Genomic DNA, 21186 nt, shown 5'->3' with positions numbered 1-21186 from the left:
GAAGGAAACGTCTTATTCTGTCATATGTTTGTTACCATTGATTATTATTGTGAATTTTTGAACACAAGAAATACATTTATTGTAAACAACTGAAGTCTGTCTTATTATTTAATTCTGATACTGAAAATAATATGTAATAAGCACTATACAAATCTGAAGTATATCTTGTTATTATTGCAAAGTTGAAAATGTATATAATAGACACTACAATTTATTTAACTCCGCAATGAAGTAGAGATTAAGGGTTTGAATCTCATAAGGTAAGGTTACATAATTATATCTTTGAAGTGGGCTTAGATCAAGAGTGTATGCCTAACAGCTAACTACAACACTGATGGTTCGGAAGGTGCAGTTAAGTTAAGTTACAGCTGATAGTTAAAATGAAATAGTATCTTAAAAGCACTAGAAGCTTGCTCAGGAGACTCGCATTGCATCATTGAGCCTTTTTATAGATACACAAATGCTGCTACACTAAATGGGCGTAAGGGATGAAATAATAGAGAAATACCATTCTAATAGTACAATCTGTTCTGGAGAGCCAGATAGAAAGAACAATACTATCCTACTAAATTTAACATAATAAGGAAGCTACTAAATAAGTAATTTCTGTAAAAGAAAAAATCTGTCCAAAATAGATTTTATACTGACAAATTTATATTTATACTTACCATTAATTATTCAAATAATTCCCGAAAATTACTCAAATAATTCCCTATCATAATTTAAATACTTCCATTGTTTTATTATAATACTTACCAATAATCATTTTTTACTTGCTGTTCATATTAAATAGTTCCCAACTTTTTAATAAAATACTTGCTCGATTTTTTATTAAAATACTTGCTGCTAATGCATATATATACTTACCAAAATTTTGAAGCCGATTTTTTTTAGAGAGGTGTAGTAACATAAAGTTTGGAAACCACTGAATTAACATTTGAATTTTGTCTAAAAAAACGAGACGTTAATTACCCTTCATGGATATTTTGTCTAAAAAAACAAGACGTTAATTACCCCACGTTTATTTTTTTCAAAATGTAGAAAATTATTGGTCACTCAACGCGTACAATATTTTTTGCCGAAATACTATAATTTTGAAGGCACTCTACCATAATTCCACTTTCAAAATATGGCAACATTGCCTAAAGCTGAAATCTGTCAAACTGTCATCAACGAAGCAAAATAAAACAAGTTTCGAGTGGTGTTAAAATGTCATCTCCAGTATAATATTATTAATTATCCAGATGATATTACTGAATTAAACCACACCTCAATACGTATCACTATATTGGTTTCGAAACAATTGCTACATGGACACTGCAAGAGGTAATATTAAAGGCGAATTCGACGGACTTGTGTCTGATGATTCCGAAACTGATTATGTATTAAAGAATATTGCTAAATGCGCAGGCATCGCGGAGGATTTTAAGACTGAGGTAAGACATACGTCATTGCTTCCTTAGGAATATAAATTATGGATTAAAATGCTATCCATTGAATGCATTATTTTATTGTAGATCAAAGAACCAAACAGTGGGTTAATATAAATTCTACAACTTTAATGCTCAAACATTTTCCACGTCTAGGGAGCATAATTTGGGCCCTTGCATTAGAACATTGAAAAGTAACATGCATTTCTTCCAACAGTGGGTTCGAACCCGCAATCCACAGGTTCAGGGACAGTGGCTCTAAAGTTACCGTAGGTGCAATATACAAAGAGCAATAATTATATTTGACATAATATGAAACTGTACCATCCCAACCCTAGCAATGCTCATGTGGTATATATAGTACTGCAATTAAATCACATGATTATAGATAACGCAAAATGAATAACTATAATTCGATATTACATTTTTAAGGCGGTGACATTACATTCACCCTTTAGAAGTTTGAGACAGTTTTTATTCATGTTGACCTGTTTCTTACAAAAACTGTAAATGCCAGTTCTTATATATGACACTGGTTAACGATTACCCGCATTAATGAATGTACAAGCGGCCCTTGATAATTGGCTCCTGAAAATGTATATGAATGTTTAATATACGAAAGTAGAGCAACATTGCTCTACATTATTACTCTCTACTCTACTATATTTTTTTTTTTTTTTTTCGACCATGTCCGATCCTGATAGGATCATATGGGCCTCCACAGAGTGGAGGTTTGTATTGACAGATTTTGTTTTTTACGAGAAATGGATGTCAGCCACTTGCTCAACCTATTAGGTCCATACCCTGACACACACAAATTGAAAAACAATTTTTGTACTTGCCAGACCCAGGATTCGAACCTGGGATCCACGGCTTTGTAGTCCAACGCTTATGCCGCGCGGCCACCGCGTACTATATTACATAATAAAAAACATCAAAAAGTGTACTTTAAAATAATATATATTCATCAATGGATAAGTATAATAAAGTTAACGAGGCATATTAGTAATCAAGGGTTTTCTTTATAAATTTGTCAAGAGATAGTTGAATAACACCTTTTTTTCTTTGTGGAGAGGACTGTATGGAAATGGACAGTTTTTGTATTATCAACAAAAATCTAAATTTTAAGAAATGTACAAAAGTAGAATGTTCGAAAGTCAAGGGCTCCTTCAATAACTTGGGCACCATTCCTTTGGTTCTCTACCCTACCACTCTCCTAGCAAGTCAGCCCATGTACGGTGATTCTTGTAGTCTAATGCGTAAGGCATTTTTTAAATAACCATGCAATAATATAAAGTAATGTTTTTTTATTATTTTGGTTTCAAGTCTTATTCAGATGCAGATAAATTATCAACACGTAAAAAAAAAAGGAAGTTAACCCTAAGTGACGCCATGGCGAGTTACGAGACAGATGAAATAGAGGACTTTCAAAATTCAAATATTTCAAAGTTCGATGACAATTCCGATGAAGAACCGCCCGATGAGGATTCTGATATACCAGTTTGCTGGAGCAGAAAACAGTTGCAGTCATTCCAAGAGAAATATATTTACTTAATAACCAAAAAGGGAAAATTGGGCTGCTCGATATGTGCGCAGGTGACGAATCTGGGATCCGAGACTGGAAAGTTCTATCACGTTTCGAAGCAGTGGAGAAACAGCGATGTTAAATGCAATGGTCAATCGAAAAAGACGAAACAAGCTTCATTACGAAAGAAGTTGTCTGAACATTTCTCATCGAGTTCCCATATGAAGGCACTACTAATTGTTCAGGGAAGAGAAACAGAGATGAGGAATGGAATCGATATGTCAGATTTCGACGCGGACATGTCGTTTCAGAATTTTATACAAGTCGACAGTCAGTCAGACATAAAGGTAAAATTGTGATAAAAAATATTATTTCCACGATGCATTATTCATTGCGGTTTTGATTTGTGGGTGATGAGACCCCATACGTAGTACTGTAAAGAAAAATGTAGTTCTACGTCAATAATAATAGTGGATCACTTAGCATGTCTCAGTAGGACTACCATAAAATTTAATTTGAATGCACAAAAAGTATTTTTAAACGTTTCATGAATGATCATAATATAGAATATATTAATACCATAAATGTCTATTATGTATTAATTGTAAAAATCGTTTGAGATTGAGAATAAAACCATATTTTGGTAGGTACCTATATGAAATGTCATTGGTTATAGCAATTTTTAAAATTATATCCTTTTTAATCTTTAAAAGCACTTCAGAGTATCGTAAAAGCGCTAGTTAACTTTGTCGCAATTAGATAGGACACGTCATATAGCATATTGGTCGGTACATGGGCATCAATCCTAGGGGTGTTGTATTTTTTTGAAGTTATATATTGTTTGGAAGTGTTTTAAATTATGTTTAGTTAACTTTCTATTGGAGTTTACAATTAACTCATAATTTTGGAGAAATTGCAAAACATTTTGCAATCTGTATTTGCTATGATAATAAAATAAGTTTTTTTTAATGGTGTAATATAATTTTCTCTCAAGGTCCACGCTTTCCCATTCAAAAAATGCTTAAAGAATTCTTCAGAAAATCGAATGTCTGATTCATCAATTAATTTTATTTTTGTTGTCAGGAAACCCCAGCAAATACAAATACGCAGACGACGAGTATGTCGACCTCTCCATTGCCAGAAGAAAGAAAATTCCAAAGGAAAAGACCGACCAAGCAACAGTTTCTAAATTACATGAGGAAACAGCGGGCAGAAGATGACGAGTACGACGCCATAGGAAAGATAGTTGCTGCCAAGATACGTAGATTCCCAAAATGCCAGAAGCTCATCGCCGAGAGATTACTTCACGAACTGCTATATCAGGGCCAAGTGTCCGGACTAACGACAGGTTCAATAATCTACACACCATCGAATAAAGTTGTTGCGGCAGCATTGGACACAAAAAATATTAGTAGTGAACAATCCTGAGAACAGTGTGGCAGCAGAAAAGATATTTCTAGCTGTCAATTTGCCTCCGTATGACCTTGTACTGTACTGTCGAATATTGTTTAATTTTTGGGGGTGTCTATTTACCCAGATATGTTTATTGGTGTGGTTTTCCTTATTAATTAAATAATTGGAAACTGAGATTTAATAATATACTATTTTTATTAACATACCTTTCATTTTCTAACATCTCTTATTTATTTGGGTAATACTTCACTGCTAACGAATTTTACTTTATATGTAATGGTGCAAATCATGCCTATTGTGTATTGAAAATGTTCATGGTTATGTGGAAGGACAATTTTTATAATCCACACTACAATCGGTAGATTTAGATTCTAATTCTTGTAATGATGGACTGCAACGCATTTAGGAAGGCGGTGCTAATGTTATTATGTGAATATTGCAAGGATTTTAGTTCTCCAAACAGCCACTCTCTTTCCTAAACGTGTCCCAGTCAGGGATAAGGCTTTCAAAAATACATGAATACTTTTATAGCCACCATTGAACCATTCGATACTTATTCCATACTTGGAATATTCAAATGCTGATTGACAATGACAATGTATCAAAATATTTGCAATTTTCAGTGATGTAGAAAGTATTTTGATTCAATATGTGTATTGTTCATTAAAATTTGTCATGATTATGTAGGAAAGTGTCACAAATCTGGAATTTGCGTGATCTTAGTATAGTCTTAGATAAGTAAAAAATATGCACTTTTTGAGGAGAGCACCAAACTTGGCATACATCATGTCCACACGTTGACAGTTAGGAAGGGGAGCTACCTTAAATTCATCCTCTCAACAAAATAGTGCTCATGTTTTCCAAATTACCCCACATTAAATTTAAATCATTTTAATATTTGCAAGTTAGGTATCAGATTATATGTTTTTGGGAATGCTGAATTAAAAAAAAGGCTCTAAAATATTGTTGGACTATAGGGTGAGATATTCAAGATGGCGAGCAAAATGGCTACCGTGTAAAAATTATTGTGGGAATTTCACAGTCACAACTATTAATTCTCATCAACTTTAGGTGAGGGATATGTGTTATCCTAATTTTTATTATTATTCATTATTTGGGATGAAATAAAGTAAGTATGTAATCTCGTAATGATTAATAATTTTTTTCAATATTGTTATATACAATATCAATAGTCTGAATAAGTTTGTAAATTTGTCTGCACAGTCCTATTGTCTGGGATATGGACCTAATTTTTGTTTGTCCATTTCAAATTCAAAATAAGAAATGGTGAGAATGAATAGAATGAATTATCGAAAATAATAAAAGTTCTAATTAAAATTTTGAATAATTTAATTATCAAATCAATATGTTAACATTACAGACTTTAATTACATGTTTGCACTTTCAATATAAAAATATACAATCGATTCATTTTTCATTATTTTTGTCAGTGGATCCTTGAAATTAGCTCTCGTAAAAGTCAGGTGACCTAGCTACGTCTGGACTTCTTGGCAGCGGACGCAGGCGAAGGCGACGCGGCAGGCTGCACCAGAGAAGCAGGGCACATTTCCTTGAGCAGGGTTCGGCGGGAGTATTGACCAAACAACACTGCCAACAGTGCTGTTCCAAATCCGGTAGCACGTTCGCCCTGTTGAGAACATTGAAGGAGTGTTAACGTAGGAAAAAATAAAATACGCAATACACCCGATCCTCTTTTTGCACGGGGGATACGTTCCAAAGAGTACCGTGTAAAAAAAGGTAAGGTGCCCATCAGCGGCGGCTGGTCTAACATCATGCAAGTGCACCGCACTGCTTGCATTGCTATGAAACATCGTTCAAAATCGTAAATCATATTTTTTCTTCATAGGTTTTTAATATTATCGCTCACTTATTGTAATGCAAACCACAAACCGATGTGCCCACATTCCCAATCGGCGATAATACAGGCACTATGCTCCGTGTACGTCATCCTCACTGAAATCGCTTGCGCTCCGGCAATAATTTTGTTTACTTAAAATGAACCCAAAGCTTAGTATTAACTAAAGCCATTATAAAACAACTTAAACCGTGCTAATCACTTACGCCATGCGTAAGTTCCAGAATATCGAGCGCCGACCGGGTAAAATGACATCATATTGTTCTGAGTAGAGAGCAATTACAGATTTGAATTATGGTTTGTTATTATAGACGCCGCAACTTCACGCCGCGACTTCACGCTCAAATTATGTTTAGTATCATATTTAGCAATCTCGTATGTAAAATGCCTGTTAAACTTAATACAATAGAATTCATTATTTTATAAATTTAAAATGGATAAGAAATATAATAGAATGTCGGTAAGATATTTTAATTTATGTGTACTGCAAATTAAATCAATGAAGATAAAAATAATTTTGGTACCTACCGCATTTCTGGAAAATTAATATTTCATTATCCTGTGTGTTGACTAAATGCGAAATGATGTCGGTTATTTATAATAGGTATAGAAAATTATTAATTCATGAATTCTAGTGATAAGCTAATAAATTTTAATACTATTTCACAAAGTGCAGTTTCATAATAATCATTATTCATACAGTGTACAAATTGCTAAAGATAATGTACTTATATAGAATAAGATGGCTTACGTTGAAAGTAAGAGGTATTTATCTACTATAAGAGATGCAATCGTTTCTTAAAACAAATCCAATAAAGATTTAAGTAACTCGCAACATGTTTTATTAAAAATATAAAATATACAGGTAATTTCCTAAATGTCAATAACGTTTTGTCAAATCAAAAATAAGGCCGAATTGATTTAATTTTTCAATAAGGTAGGTTTCCAGCGCACCCTCAAAAATTACAATCCAAAAAATCACCGGCCGCCACTGGTGCCCATACAAAAATGGTAGATAGGTTCCATTACTTAAAATCAACTCAAAATACAAAATTCTTGAACTCAAAAATAAATCAAATTTATTTATTATTTATACAGTATAACCCCTATTTTACGTTTTTTAAGGGACTGAAGAAAAAAAACCTAATTGGAGGGAAAATGTAAAAGGGGGGTATTGAAAAAAAGAACATTTAAATTTTATGTTTCTAAAAAAATAACGTTTTATTAAAAAACAACATTCAATTAAAATTTTTATTGAAAAATCGTTCAAATGTCACGACCCAATCATTGTCGAGTGCGCGTAACTCGCATATTTTGAATATTTCCGACGTAAATCGCGGGAAAGAAAAACGTAAATGCGGGTATTAAATGTACTGAAATACATCGGGACTGAAAAAAATACACGCAATTGCCGGGAAAACGTGAATTCCGGGCACGTAAAAACGAGGTTATACTGTATGTAAAAATACATAGTTTTCGATATAAATTAAATTTAGCACATTTAAATATTATATTCATTCAGTCTTGTTAGGTACTTGATAATAAACGTGCCCGTTTACTGTTGTTTTTCTCTGGCAAAAAATTACTCATCGCTGGAAATATTTTTTAATGACGCCGAAGCACGCGGCGCGTCTCTCGTATCGAACCCGAAGTGACTGACTAGTGGCGCCATGTATACATACGTATATATATAAGTTTGTATGTCTGAGCGGCATCCGGTGACATCCATTGCTACGCAATTTTTAGATAAATATGTACATATATACGTATTTTCATACGCAAAAAAGTCAGTGTAAATAAAAGGTAATAAAAAATAATCGGTACTTTTTTTAAACCATGCAAAAATAGGATCAGGTGTACCTCGATCAAGTTAATTACCGGTTTCATAAAATGAAGAATAAAAGTGGTATAATAGGTACCTTCAGTTAAACACCCAAAAGTTCAAAAAATAGAAAAAATCTGTGTTTTGTATTAGAAGATGACATTGAGAAAGTTAATTCAATACGGCATTTGTAATACAAGACATTGCCAATACAAGGTTTAAGTGCAATCACACACGACAACTACTGGGTGTCCCATTTCAGGGACAGTTTGGACATTTTTTTTTTCACGCTTTTTTTCAGATTTTACGCTTCGCTCCAACTGAGCAAGTCGTATACTGGGAAAGTTGTATACATACTAATGATGCAATAGTGGTTGCCACGTGCACGCGTTTTAAGTTGGTGATAATTGGATTAATATGAAAGACAAAATCACTACTAACCGAATATGAAGGGGCAGCAATGTCTACGTGAAGCCAAATTCCAGGGAAGTCCCATCCAAGTTGAGCTCCAATGAAAAGACCAGCACACGACACTTGGGCATTGTTACGATCCTGTAAAAAAGAATAATGTTAATTCGACATATTATTATAATGTATGTAGAAGCAAGATATAATATGAAGGATATAATAAATAGTACACAAATCTTTTAAAATATTATTTATAGTTCTCACACAAACCTACACAAGAAGATATTTTTTAAATAATTGGCCTAAAATAATGTTCCCCCTTCACTATTAAAATACTGCTGCAAGCCCCTTAACTTTTCATTGAGAGGAGGGGGTATCTTTCCTAATGTTCAGAGAAAACTATGCCATTTTCCAATTCTGAGATAAAACACAATATTAAAAAAAGTTCAAATGTAGAGATGACTAACCGCAACACTATTTTTCATGTCAGCAATGGCAGATGTGAATTCAGTGAAGTGTAACTCTGGCGCGTACGGCACTGGAAACACGACATCACCCGAAGTCCTGCCGGCCTGACACACTGCAGCTTCCCAAGTCCCACTGTTGGTTAGCACTGCAGCATGATATTTCCCAACAGCTATACCCTGTCGCAAAAAGAAACGATTAAATAATTTTAAGAAGCAAAACATTGTGACACACAGAATGTGCAAAATTACTGCAAGAACACTACACAACATAATTAATAATTATTTGATCAGTAAAATTAATAACATGGAGCTAGATTTGCAAAATTTCGAGTTACGATATGTTTTCATAGTGCGAATTTGATGGCAATTTTACTTGAGCTCCGGTCAACGTGGCGACGTCCACAATTATGTCAGCATGGAGATCTTTTTGAGCGTATGTGACTCCGTCTGCTAAGACTAAACGTCCTTCCGCATCGGTGTTGTTGATTTCTACCGTGCGACCTGAGTATAAAGTATGGACATCGTCAGGTCTGGAAAGAAAAATTGCAAAAAATGTATAAATTGACTGAAATAAAACAAAACAAAAAAAGATATTCCTTGATATTTGGATGTCTTATTAAATTGAAGAAAAAAGAAATTTTCATTTCATTTGAAATTCATTAAATTAAGTTTTAGGATAAAAGTTTTAGAAAAAATAATAAGATGTTCCACATTTATCAAGTAAAAATTATCGCAATTAGACAACTTTACAATATTATGCTACATTTGGTAATTATATTTTACAGAATTTGCGATGAAAACTAGATACCCACCAATTAAATGTGGTACCAATTAATTTTTCAATTCACAAAATATTAATATAAATATTATGTAATTGGGTTTTTAATTCGATTTAGCTATTTGTGGCGATAAACTTTACATGTGGACTTGTGAAGAGAGGATTTGGGATTAAATTCAAGACATCCCATCCGCTGATATGTCATGTAATCGAAATATACCTAGTTGCATCAGGTCCAACGCTGTTCTCAGCCAAACAGAGCACAGCATGCAAGTTTTGAGTGAACCCGCCCTTCACAGCTGCCCGGAACGCTCCCAAAATGGCCGCCGCGCCCCCACAGTCTCGTTTCATCCCCGGCATGCCGCTCTTGGACTTGATGCTAAGGCCACCGGTGTCGTAAACGATTCCTTTACCTACCCACGCCACTGTTGAAGTGGCCCCGAGCGGTCGATAGCTTAACACTGCTAACGCAGGCGGCACAGTTGCTGCCTGAAATTTGAATAAAATTTCTACATAAAATGCTTTTGTATGTAATTGAAAAATTAAGTCTACCTTCTTGCAATAAGGGGACGTCCATAAATGACATCACACGATTTACGGTAGATCCAATCACAAAAAAATATTTTAACCCCCTGACTAAATTATGACACATTTTTGAACTCCCTCCATTTTGTTAAAAACAAATTCATTGAAAACTATAGATTTCCCCCTTTCACAAATGATTACACTGTATCACACCCTCCTTCTCCCTGTTAGGGTGTGATGCTATATATGGACTAAAGGTGATATTACAAATTTGTGTTTTATTTCTTTAATCCTAACCCCCCCTTTTTTTGACCATGTCTGAGTCTAATAAGATCGTACGGGTCTCCACGGAGTGAAGGCTTGTATTAATAAATTTTTGTTTTTATGAGAAATGGATGTTAGTCACTTGCTCAACCTATTAGGTCCATACTCTGACTCAAACACAAATTGAAAAACAATGTGTATTTGCCAGACTCAGGATTCGAGCTTGGGACCCACAACGTTATAGGCCGACGCCTAAGCCGCTCGGCCATTGTAGATGTAACCCTATTTAGAGGATGAAAAACAAACAAGAAGTGACCAGAAGTATAGTTGCAAAAAACTTAACTCACCTTTCCGACCCCATAAATGCCTCCGAATCCTTTCTCATCAAGTTTTTTTCCTCTGATGATGACCGGCACCAAGTTTAATTCTTTACCAACCGCTGTTACTTCCTGAAAACAATAATCGCTACATTATTTCTACTTCTAGTAGGTATAGTTATAATCAGGCTTGAGAGGTTGTCGTTTAATTGGGTCCCGTGACAGTTGAAGTACGGCCTCAGGTTTAGAGTCTTTGGGGGAGACAGGACATTTTTGACACCTGACACTGTATGGATAATATCCAACAATCTGATACTGACAGGTCTCCGCAGACGTATGGTGATCATGTGTATTACAGGAGAACCTCGATATAAGGGACTTCGGATATAGCGGACAAAATATCCGGTCAAATGTGAAAATCGTTATAAACATCCTGTTAATGTTATGCCCAGAAACAAAGATATTAGTGATAAGATCGCGTCTTAACACGTTGATCGCCATGGGGGTCATCGGTGACCGGCATTGGATTACGTTAAGGGGGCCATGGGGGTCACCGGTGACCGGCAAAGAAAACCTGCCGCGACGGACACATGTGGCCGGCACATCATAAAAACCAATATTCACGTAAAAAAATCATCAAAATGAAAAAAAAACATTATATTCTTTCATAACCTATCAAATAATACCTTAGAAACAAATAATCATTTTTTATATTAACTAACTAATAACTATTTTATGTAAAACTAGTTGGCGATCAATGTGTTAATAATCTAATAACATTTATTGACTATTCGTCAGATAACGAAATTCAATTATATTACACGCATTTTCGTAATTTTAGAAGACTTCAAAAGTGCAAACTAAACATGATTCTTTTATATTTATACCTACATACAAATAAATTGTAGGTATTATCTTTAGGTAATTGTAGGTATATTTCGATTTGATAGCAGGAAACTTTTCTGTGAATAAAAGTTTTCATACCTATAAAAACGCATTCAGAAAACCTACTTTTATAAAAGTTCTTTTGACTTTATAGGACACCCCCTCACGTTATATTGAGGTTCTATTGTACTGTACTAGCGTGAAAGGTGACCCACACAATAAAACAGTATGGATTCTATGCGTAGAAGCAGCGACTTTTTGAACTACACACAGGCAGAGAAGAAGGGGATAAGGGGTCAAAGCCCAGGTGACCCATAACCTAGGAATGTCCAAAGTCAAGCTGTGTTGTTGTGTAACAATTTTTTTTAAAGAAAAAGTGTTGCGTGGCCGCTGTGTGCACGGTGCTGGTACATTAAGTTACATGTGTTTTGTAAATTCAAGCGACCCGGTATAGGTTTACTGTAAGTGTAAAAGTTAGAAGAGATCTTTATGTCTATTAGAGCTACATATTTTTTTCATTTATACGCGGGTCAAATGAGAACTCTGCCATTCTTGGTAGTACTGACCTATGTGTCCATGATTGTTACTCAGAAATCGGGAGCATTGATTGTTTGTTCTCCCAATAGGCAGAACTAACCTGCATTGCTAAGTAGGAGGCCAATTACTGTATTCAGCCATAATCTTCTCGGGTATTGACATATTCCACTCGCGTGAGTGAGTTTAGATAGATGTTTTATAAATACATAAGATACGGTCTATCTATTTAGCTCACAAGTGTCCATCCATGGACTTTTCATGGTTTTCTATATTTTTCAATTTTATATTATGTATAATTTGTAATGTTCATTTTGTGTATATAAATGAATTTGACTTTGAATTGAATAATGCTGTAATGATTCGAAGATAATCTTGGTATCAAAGAAATAACATTAATAAAATTACATATTATTTCACCTCCAAAAAGTGGCTGACATTCATCTCATTGGTGGGTTTGTCGACGATTTCTGCAGTGAGCTGGATGGCTTTGACCGCATCGTCGAGGGTTTCCAAGTCTTCTTTGGTGATTTTGGTGGATGCCAGGTCTCCTGAAGGGCTTTCCCAGATTTTGTCATGAGGACTGCCATCTGAAAGATTTCATCATATATAATTATTATAGTTTTCTAGATTCCTGATTCATATATATTTGAAATTGTCATGGCCATTGGTAATGTGTCAGCTTATAAAAATGAGGGTCTCAGGTTCGAATCCCGGATCTAGCAAAATCATACGTTGTTATGCCAAAGGCTGAACGAAACTACTCACTCTGCGCTGGGGCAACGGGCTGAACGAGCAAGAACTCAACAGTGACAGTAGCCGCGGTGGTAGTGGAGGCAGAATTGTTCGAGTTAGCCGCGTTGGCGGTGGCCGTCCGCAGCGAGTACTGCGGGTAGGCTCGCGCTACAGCACACGCCGAGGCGTACAGCTCGCTCTTCTCACACACCACCTGTAATAGCAATAGATTTCATATAATTTCACCTTTCATTTACCATCATCATCTGAGGATTAAATACACTAACTTTTGTCAATTTGTTCTTTTCCAAACAAAAAAATTAAAGATGCCGAAGAAAAACTTTCTGATGCGAAAATGGGGCATATAACAGTGAAGTTAATAAGAAGGTTACTGATGTAATGATTAAATTCATTAGAAATCAGTTTGTGTTGCAAGTTCATAATATGGAAAAAATCCTATTAGAGAATGGCAAGTATAATGTGAAGCATGGCTGTTTCAAGAACTACAATCCTCCCTAGCCTTTTCCTCTTCGTTCCCCTCGCCATGCAATCATTTGACGTTCGTTATTTGTGCGTGCTGCAAGTTTGTATAGTGTTTCTTCTTCTTCAGCCATATCCACCCCTTAGTTGGGGCATATGGACACAACAAGGTACCTCCAAGAATTCCTGTCGCTCACCAGTCTTCTTGCATCGTTCCAGGTCAAATCAGCATCCTGTAGCTCCGCCGTATACTGTACGTATGGCCTTTCAGGACGCCGGAATCCGATTGTATTGAAGAACAGGCAAGCCAGGTTCAAATTCTCTTCTAGCACCCGCAGCACGTGGCCGAGCCAGGTCCAACGTCGGCTCTTCACTCTCAGCGAGATGAGAGACTACTTGGTGTGTTCTCTTATCTCCTCGTTGCTCCTAAAGCCATACAACCCCACCGCACACCCAGTATTCGTCGCAAACATCTGTTTTCGGAGCTCAGTATACGGTTGCTCTGCAGGCCTATGTTATAACTGGTGATATGAAGTCACCCGACGACATGACGTAAGCCAATACACGCTCGAGGCAAGCCGCCCAACGAACACTGCTCACCATAGATATTATTATGCTGAAACACCTATTTGTGTATGGGGACAATGGATAACGCCAGTATTTTAGTAGCGTTAATTTCTCGAATGCTATTATCACTCCGGTAGTACGTCACAATGATGTCACATGACGTCATGTCAACCGGGTGACTTCAACTCGCAAATTCTAATATAAGGCCCCTGAGCCTTCGTAAGGTGCCATGATTCGCTATCATAAAGCAGCACCGTCAGAATGCAAGCGTCGAATAGGCGGCATTTGGTTTTGACCGAGTACAATCGTGAGTCCCAGACACTCCGCACCGAGTTGAATGTTGCTCCAGCCATTCCCATTCGGATAGCGAGCTCTCTCTGCAAAATGCTATCTCCCGTAATGTGTACTCCCAGGTATTTAAAGCTGTCGACGCTCTCGATGTTTTGCCCCTCGCTGATCAGAGGGAAATCTGGATTAGGACAGGTGCTGTTGCACAAAACGTTGGTTTTCTCACGTTGGTTTGAAAATCAAAAAATCTCCTAAAACTGGCAATCCTTCATGGTATATCGCAGCGCCACGACGGCAGCCGTGACTTTCGCAGTTTAATGTTTTGAGATTTATTTGTCAGCGCCGTTGCCACATGGAGATGGAAATACCCGGCATTAGTATTACATATCTCAAAGAACTCTTTTAATGAATGAACTAAACATCATTAATTAGATGAAAAATTGCAAATAATTTGTTTATAATGTATTTATGCTGCCAAACAACAGAATATAAACTTATCAATAAAAATAATTACTCGGCAAAATAAATTTATAACAAAGCAGTCAAAAATACAAAACTATATTACATACATACTACAAGTGATTATTTCTTACAAGGAATTTATTCATTTTAGATAATATTGATTGATATAAATATTGACATAATAATATGTCATGTTCCTTCATTTCTGTACTATTGAGAAGTAGATAATAATGTATTATTAATGAGTTTTTTTGATTGCATGGTTCATTGGAAAAGAAAAATGTTTCAAAGTACTTTATAGAATTTAAAAAATGATCAATCTATAAAATCATGACACGTGTGTTAAGTAGACGGAAAAACGAGTTTATATAATATTGTACGTGTGTGTATTCAAATTGGCTGAACTTACGACAACACAGTGGTCTGCGGATGTCAAGTGTTGCTTGGTCAATCGGGTGAGCGCTGCTGGTCTGGCAGGGGCGCAATGACGAGAACAATGCGACGGCAGCACTCCGATGTTGGAGCGTACCACCAGAGGGCAGAGCTCGCCGGCTTGTACTGAGCCCAACGCTTGCTTCCATACCTAAGAATGAAAAAATATATAAAGCTATTAGTATAATTTATTATCGTCAAAAATTTTAATTAAGAAGGCATTTGTATTCTTTCGATCTTTACTGGAAACTATCATAACTGAAATAGTTAACTTAAGGGGCCACGTGCGCCACGTAGGTCAAAATGGAGATTTTTGGTATTTTCATACGATAACCCTGGACATTCCTTAAACGTTGTGGATAATCTTAATTTTGAAACCTTATTATCCTTTATATTATTTATTTTAAACATTTGATGGCTGCATAAAGTATTTTTATTACATAAAATAGTATTCTTTTAAACCTCTCAATCTAATGTTTTAGACCAGGGGGCGGCAAACTTTTTGGATGGAGGGCCAAATTCAAGAATTCAAAATGAGCGGCGGGCCGCAAGTAAAATACTATTTTTAGATATACACTATTTATTATCACGAAAAATAAACAATACAAAAAAATTAAGAAGAATGAAACTGTTGTACATTTTCGAACATTTTATAAATTCAGGTGTTAATTTTGTAGTTGATATTCTCAAAACTGCTTGTAAATGGGCATTGGAGATATTTTGATCGTAAAGAATTTTTATTGAGGTTCATGATCGAAAATGTGTGTTCACATATATAGATTAATCCAAAAATAACGAACATTTTTCTTGCATAATCTTTAAGTTGGTCGAATTTGTCTGAATTAAGGGCATTGTAAAATTTGGAGTTTTCTTCACGACGATGCAATTCTCCTAAATCAGTGTCACACTACAGATTAATAATCTCAAGTTGTAGCTCTGTCGGTACACTATCAATATCTATTGAAATCGATGTTCAACGTAGAAAATAGTGCTTACATAGTGCGAGACGAAACGCAAGGAAGATGTACTGAGATAATACATTTTACGAAACAACAAATTCTTCAAATTTTAATCTATTGTCAATATTTTTTAAAAAATTATAAAAAAAGTTATTCGTAATCAAGAGTACAATTAATGATGGCGGGCCTCAAAAAAATACCCGGCGGGCCACATGCGGCCCGCAGTTTGCCCTCCCCTGTTTTAGACTATAGTCATATTTCAGTACATCCATGTGCAGTGGTGTTAAGATTTTTTAGGTTTATTAATTTTTAAACGCATTTACAAAACCATTGGTAAAATTAATGTTAACATTATATAGTGATTTACGATAAAAAAATATATTTTATAATCTCTGTGATCCCAAATTTGACAAGAATTTGGCATTTTATTATTCAAAAAATGGGCACGATTCTCACATTTGAAGATAATTCTAAAGATACTGATTATAAGCTATGTCTTTGACCATTCAAATGTGATAAAACATCCTACGAATAATGATTGTTTTATAATAATTATTGACCTAAGAATAAGGTAATATTTTTTGAAATACGCTATTTCTATTGGCATTTCCCAGTGGTCAGGCTACAACATACGGCTGTAGCCATAAATTGACAAACTATAACTGAAGTAGGGAGTAAGATCATGTTAACGCGCGTGTTTGAACAAGCACCGTTTTAAAAATCATTTTTTTTTGGTTAGGTTAGGTAGTATATGGACATCTCTTATCGATAAGAAAGCTTTCGGCGAACACGGTGAAATGTGTTACGTACAATTTACATGTAACCATAAGATGTAGCAAAGATCTGTTCAACCTCAATTCACACCAGGTAAATAAATATACTCATTATTCGATATTCTATGACATATTGAAAGTATCACTGCAATTAATAAACAAATAAATAATGGACTAGACCTCTTCAGAGACTCCTGGCTGCAGCTTTGCGCTCAGCGTTTCGTAAGACACCTGCTGGAGATGGCGGAGCTGACCGATGACCAGGACAGGAACTTTTGCCGGGTCTGACTGAGTCAGTTCACCTGACAGGACTATCCTCGTTGGGGGAGGCATCCTCGAGTGAAGTGATCCTGGACAGTATCAGAAAGATAGTAAGTATATCAGTATCGGTAAATACTCATATTTAACAGGACATTGACGTTAAAATAATTATGATAATACGCCTATTTGTTGAGTACAAGTGGATGGGATGGTTTTCGGTATTTATAAATTAGTTGTTATTTATTGTGACGTCCACGATGTTTGGGCAGTTATGCAAAATATTAGGGTTATGTCATGGGTTCCAGGTTCGAATCCAGGGTATGGCTAATTCACATAATGTGTGTTTGGACCTAATAGGTTGAGTAAGTAAGTGGCTAACATCTATTTCTCATAAAAACAAAAGTCTTTTAATACAACCTCTACTCTGGAGGCCCATAATATGATCTTCTTAGGATCGAATATAAGAATGCATGATTCTTTTTTAATGGAAAATATTTAATTTTTATAATCTTACGAAACATACTCGTACATTTGACTGACGAGGGATTCGAACTCATGTCATTCACTTTGCAGGTGATGGTTTTTATTCATTAAGCTACCGATCCAACTATCATTTTGGTGACAAGTTACTAATAACTACGATATTCAAGTTTCAAAATAATGTAGTTATTAGCAATTATTTGCAAGAATGCGATGTATACTTAAAATTTAATAATCAACTTAAAAGATTTACTAATAGATGGCATTCATTACGTGTTCATTGGATATGCTGTAATATTAAATACAAAAGAAGTCCACGTACATACAATATCAATTCTTTTATAGAATGTTTTATAAAGTTTACAATTAATAGTAAATTGCAGTACCTATCATAATATTTATTAAATATATTTCCAAATATTAAAATAAACGATACGGTTTATCAAATTTTGATAAGATAGTAGTCACTGCGGAAAGTGACAGATATAAAATAAAATAATTCATTTTCATATATTGTTTACTTGATAAGACTATCAAAATTTGATAAATTTGTGAAAATATTATTTCAGAATTGTTTTATTAATATTAAAGAAATTCTATACCATTATTATTGGTGGGTCCTTATTTTGTTTTCTTGTTGAAGAAAATATTTGTTATATTAAATATTCTATCAGAATGATAAAATTAAGAAATTCCAGATGACTAGTCAGTATGTGTTAAACGCCCTCCAATGCCTCTCAATTCAACACCAACATAATTCAAACTAGGAAATACCGAGAAAATTTCATTCGCTCCCTTGCACATATGCGATAATCTATATTTATAATCTATCTATATCAGTGGTTCTCACGTGAAATTTAACTGTGGCCGCACAATTGACATTGACAGTTCTATGGAAACGTCTGGTGGCCGCACCAAATTTCACTTTTGTTGTGAACATGTGTTTGGATTAAAGCTAAATTTTATTTACTAAAAAAATGGATCAATTTATTTACAGACAAGTCCATACATTAAAAGACATTTGAAAATTTTAGTACATATTATTATCTATTTATTTAAAAATAATGCAAATGGATATTCCGCAATAATACTTTTTTCTAATGCGAGTCGCATGGCTGCTTCCAAGTTTACATCTGTCAACTGGCTTCGATATTTGTTTTTTATGAAGTGCATTACACTCAATGATCTTTCACAGTATACAGCAGTAGGAAAAATCGACAATATCAATAAAGCAATTGATTCTTGGTCAACGTATATCTTCGACCAAAAATTTTCAACCGTGGTAAAAAATGGTTTTTAAGTACTTGGTCATGACTCATTACCAATAATGCATATTTAACATTAGCCCAGTTAATTAAATTTAGATAAACTTTTACCGAAGATAATCACGCGATTACAACATGAATAAGCGTAGGTTATCATGCAACTGACTGAAATATTGTACTATAGACCGAAGTGTCCAACAAAAAAAATTTGAAAACCTCATCTCTCTCTCTCTGTCTCACACGATAAGTATTTAATAAAATGGTGACGACTCTTTCCATATTTGGTCCCACATTTAAACAAATGCGTGAAATTGTAAATTTCACTAAGTCAGAAACGGACTATTTCACACATCACAAGAACACATTATGGATCATTTGGGCGTGGAAAGAAATTTAAGACAAGTCATGTGTATTCAACCAATTTAAATATTATTCTGTAAAGCACTGTTGGCCCCGCAGCAAAATCCTCTGGTGGCTGCACATGAGAACCCCTGATCTATATACCTAATCGAAATCGAAAAAAACTCATATTTAAGCCGGATAAACGTACATTAAACGAAGAGATAATTTTGTAGATTTACTAATTAGAAATACCTGTACCAATGCTGTATTTCAATATTCTTAGAAAGATATTTCTCAAACTGTGACGCCATAATCTATATCCATTGCTATTTCTGTGGTCTGTGCATTCTAACAGGGACTCACGCGCTATGAATAGTATGAATTCTATGCAGTTTGGTGGTGACTACTATAACTACTATACTTGTGAGAACATATTTATGTCTTAAGTATTATTTCTTGAACCACGAGTTAGAAGAATTAATAAAACATGAAACGGTGGTGAAATTCTGTCGATCCCAAAGACTAAGGTGGGCTGGACACGTTGAGAGAATGCCTGAGCACAGGACGCCAAAAATCATGACCAAATGGATCCCACAGTGGAAACGGCCTAGGGGCAGACCAAAGAAGAGGTGGGCTGACTGTATCGAAGAGGACTGGAGAAAGATGGGGAGGGCTGGAGACTGGAGAGGAGCAGCCAGGGAAAGGAGCGTGTGGAGGACAATTGTAGAGGAGGCCAAATCCCGCCCCGGGATGTAGTGCCGAGAAAGAAGAAGAAGTATTATTTCTCTCCTTGAACAATGTGCATCCTCTCCCATGCACGCGTACTGGGTCAAGAATGCATCTTACCTCTACGCCAGTAAGGCAGATGCTAAAATACTAAAACATTTTCAACTGAGGCGTAATGAGGGTAAGTGTCAATCAAATGTGTGGATTTTGGGAAAAAATTAATAAACCAAGTTTTTACGGGGGCCCGATATACTTTTGCTCAAATCTCATCTTCAACCATAAATTTGGCCCTGTCAATTCTATTTAAAATACCTAAGGCCAAACTTTTGTTATATTTTGTGAATTCGATTGTCATTTTTATTTTACAGTTTTTGATTGTAGGTTGATAATAATTTATGTGAGTGTGCATTTTATTAGTTTATACAATATCACAGGTGTTCGTGTCAAAACTTTTAGAAAGATCAGAGATTAGTGCTGATGTTATCGCAATCATGAAAAAGAAAACCAACTCAAAATAGGAGCACAGAATAGACGAATCTTGATAAAACTTACTTATCAGGAAGGAACAAGGTCCATAAAGCAATTTGAAAGTCGAGAACATCGCCCAAAAATATTTGTCAATTTCAGTTAGGAAAACTAGCCATTTTTCTTATGTCGCTACCAACATTGCAAATGTATTAGTTACGAAAAAAAACACATTCTATGTAACACTATTTTAGATTCCAGGATTGTTGATAATAAATTATTTACCTGGATTTCAGCTAATGCAGAATTTGTGAAGGGTTTATGAAAGAATGGAAAATAACTTGCCGGCCGGCGGCCACTTCTTCAAAAGATTGCAATTCAACGGTGTGAAATTAGTCGCAAGTTACAACTGTTACAAACCCAAATGTTGAAAGGCGATAAAAGAAAAAATAAATAGCCTAATAAATATTTAATTCTCCGCGAAGGTTAATTTCCTTTTAATTCAAAATATAATTTTTATGAATTCAAAGGATTGTAATAACACAGATAAATCCATAGGTATAAAAATAAAATGTAGCATGCCAATAATAACTTGAAACTGATAAAATTTAATTTTTACTATCGAGTATTACCAAACGTCAGATATGATAATATGATAATAATATTAATGTGTCAACACCGTCACTGAGTTTTCAGTTCAACGTATA

At 35.0% G+C, this 21186-nt stretch overlaps 2 protein-coding genes across 2 annotated transcripts; one reads left to right on the top strand and one right to left on the bottom strand.

Annotated features, from left to right (window-relative positions):
* Positions 1–1119: 1119 nt before the first annotated feature.
* LOC147077780 (uncharacterized) lies at positions 1120–5311 on the top strand. Its single transcript, XM_085940139.1, has 3 exons — positions 1120–1436; positions 2757–3302; positions 4039–5311. The coding sequence occupies exons 1-3, from the start codon at positions 1311–1313 to the stop codon at positions 4381–4383; spliced, it is 1017 nt and encodes a 338-aa protein (XP_085796265.1). The 5' UTR covers positions 1120–1310; the 3' UTR covers positions 4384–5311.
* Positions 5312–5700: 389 nt separating this feature from the next.
* On the bottom strand, positions 5701–20867 carry grsm (probable aminopeptidase NPEPL1 granny smith protein). Its single transcript, XM_085960785.1, has 11 exons — positions 20765–20867; positions 17121–17290; positions 15186–15359; positions 13013–13193; positions 12665–12834; positions 10856–10957; positions 9940–10208; positions 9315–9471; positions 8942–9118; positions 8508–8618; positions 5701–6016 (listed from the first exon to the last, which is right to left on the bottom strand). The coding sequence occupies exons 2-11, from the start codon at positions 17271–17273 to the stop codon at positions 5858–5860; spliced, it is 1653 nt and encodes a 550-aa protein (XP_085816911.1). The 5' UTR covers positions 17274–17290; positions 20765–20867; the 3' UTR covers positions 5701–5857.
* Positions 20868–21186: the final 319 nt, after the last annotated feature.

The sequence above is a fragment of the Rhyacophila brunnea genome, unplaced genomic scaffold (genome assembly GCF_057557595.1).
Source record: "Rhyacophila brunnea isolate RB1 unplaced genomic scaffold, BYU_Rbru_1.0 scaffold_12, whole genome shotgun sequence".
NCBI lineage: Eukaryota > Metazoa > Arthropoda > Insecta > Trichoptera > Rhyacophilidae > Rhyacophila > Rhyacophila brunnea.
This window is presented reverse-complemented; position numbering and strand designations above follow the sequence as displayed.

What these genes read in the sequence shown, in the direction of transcription:
- grsm (XM_085960785.1), bottom strand. Translation starts at nt 17,273, where the DNA reads ATGCCTCCCCCAACGAGGATAGTCCTGTCAGGTGAACTGACTCAGTCA. An exon ending in GCATTTATGGGGTCGGAAAG is followed by an intron (nt 10,209 to 10,855) that starts GTGAGTTAAGTT and finishes TTCAAATTTCAG; the next exon opens with GCAGCAACTGTGCCGCCTGC. An exon ending in GTTGGACCTGATGCAACTAG is followed by an intron (nt 9,472 to 9,939) that starts GTATATTTCGAT and finishes TTTTCTTTCCAG; the next exon opens with ACCTGACGATGTCCATACTT.
- LOC147077780 (XM_085940139.1), top strand. Translation starts at nt 1,311, where the DNA reads ATGGACACTGCAAGAGGTAATATTAAAGGCGAATTCGACGGACTTGTG. An exon ending in CGGAGGATTTTAAGACTGAG is followed by an intron (nt 1,437 to 2,756) that starts GTAAGACATACG and finishes TTTGGTTTCAAG; the next exon opens with TCTTATTCAGATGCAGATAA. An exon ending in ACAGTCAGTCAGACATAAAG is followed by an intron (nt 3,303 to 4,038) that starts GTAAAATTGTGA and finishes TTTTGTTGTCAG; the next exon opens with GAAACCCCAGCAAATACAAA.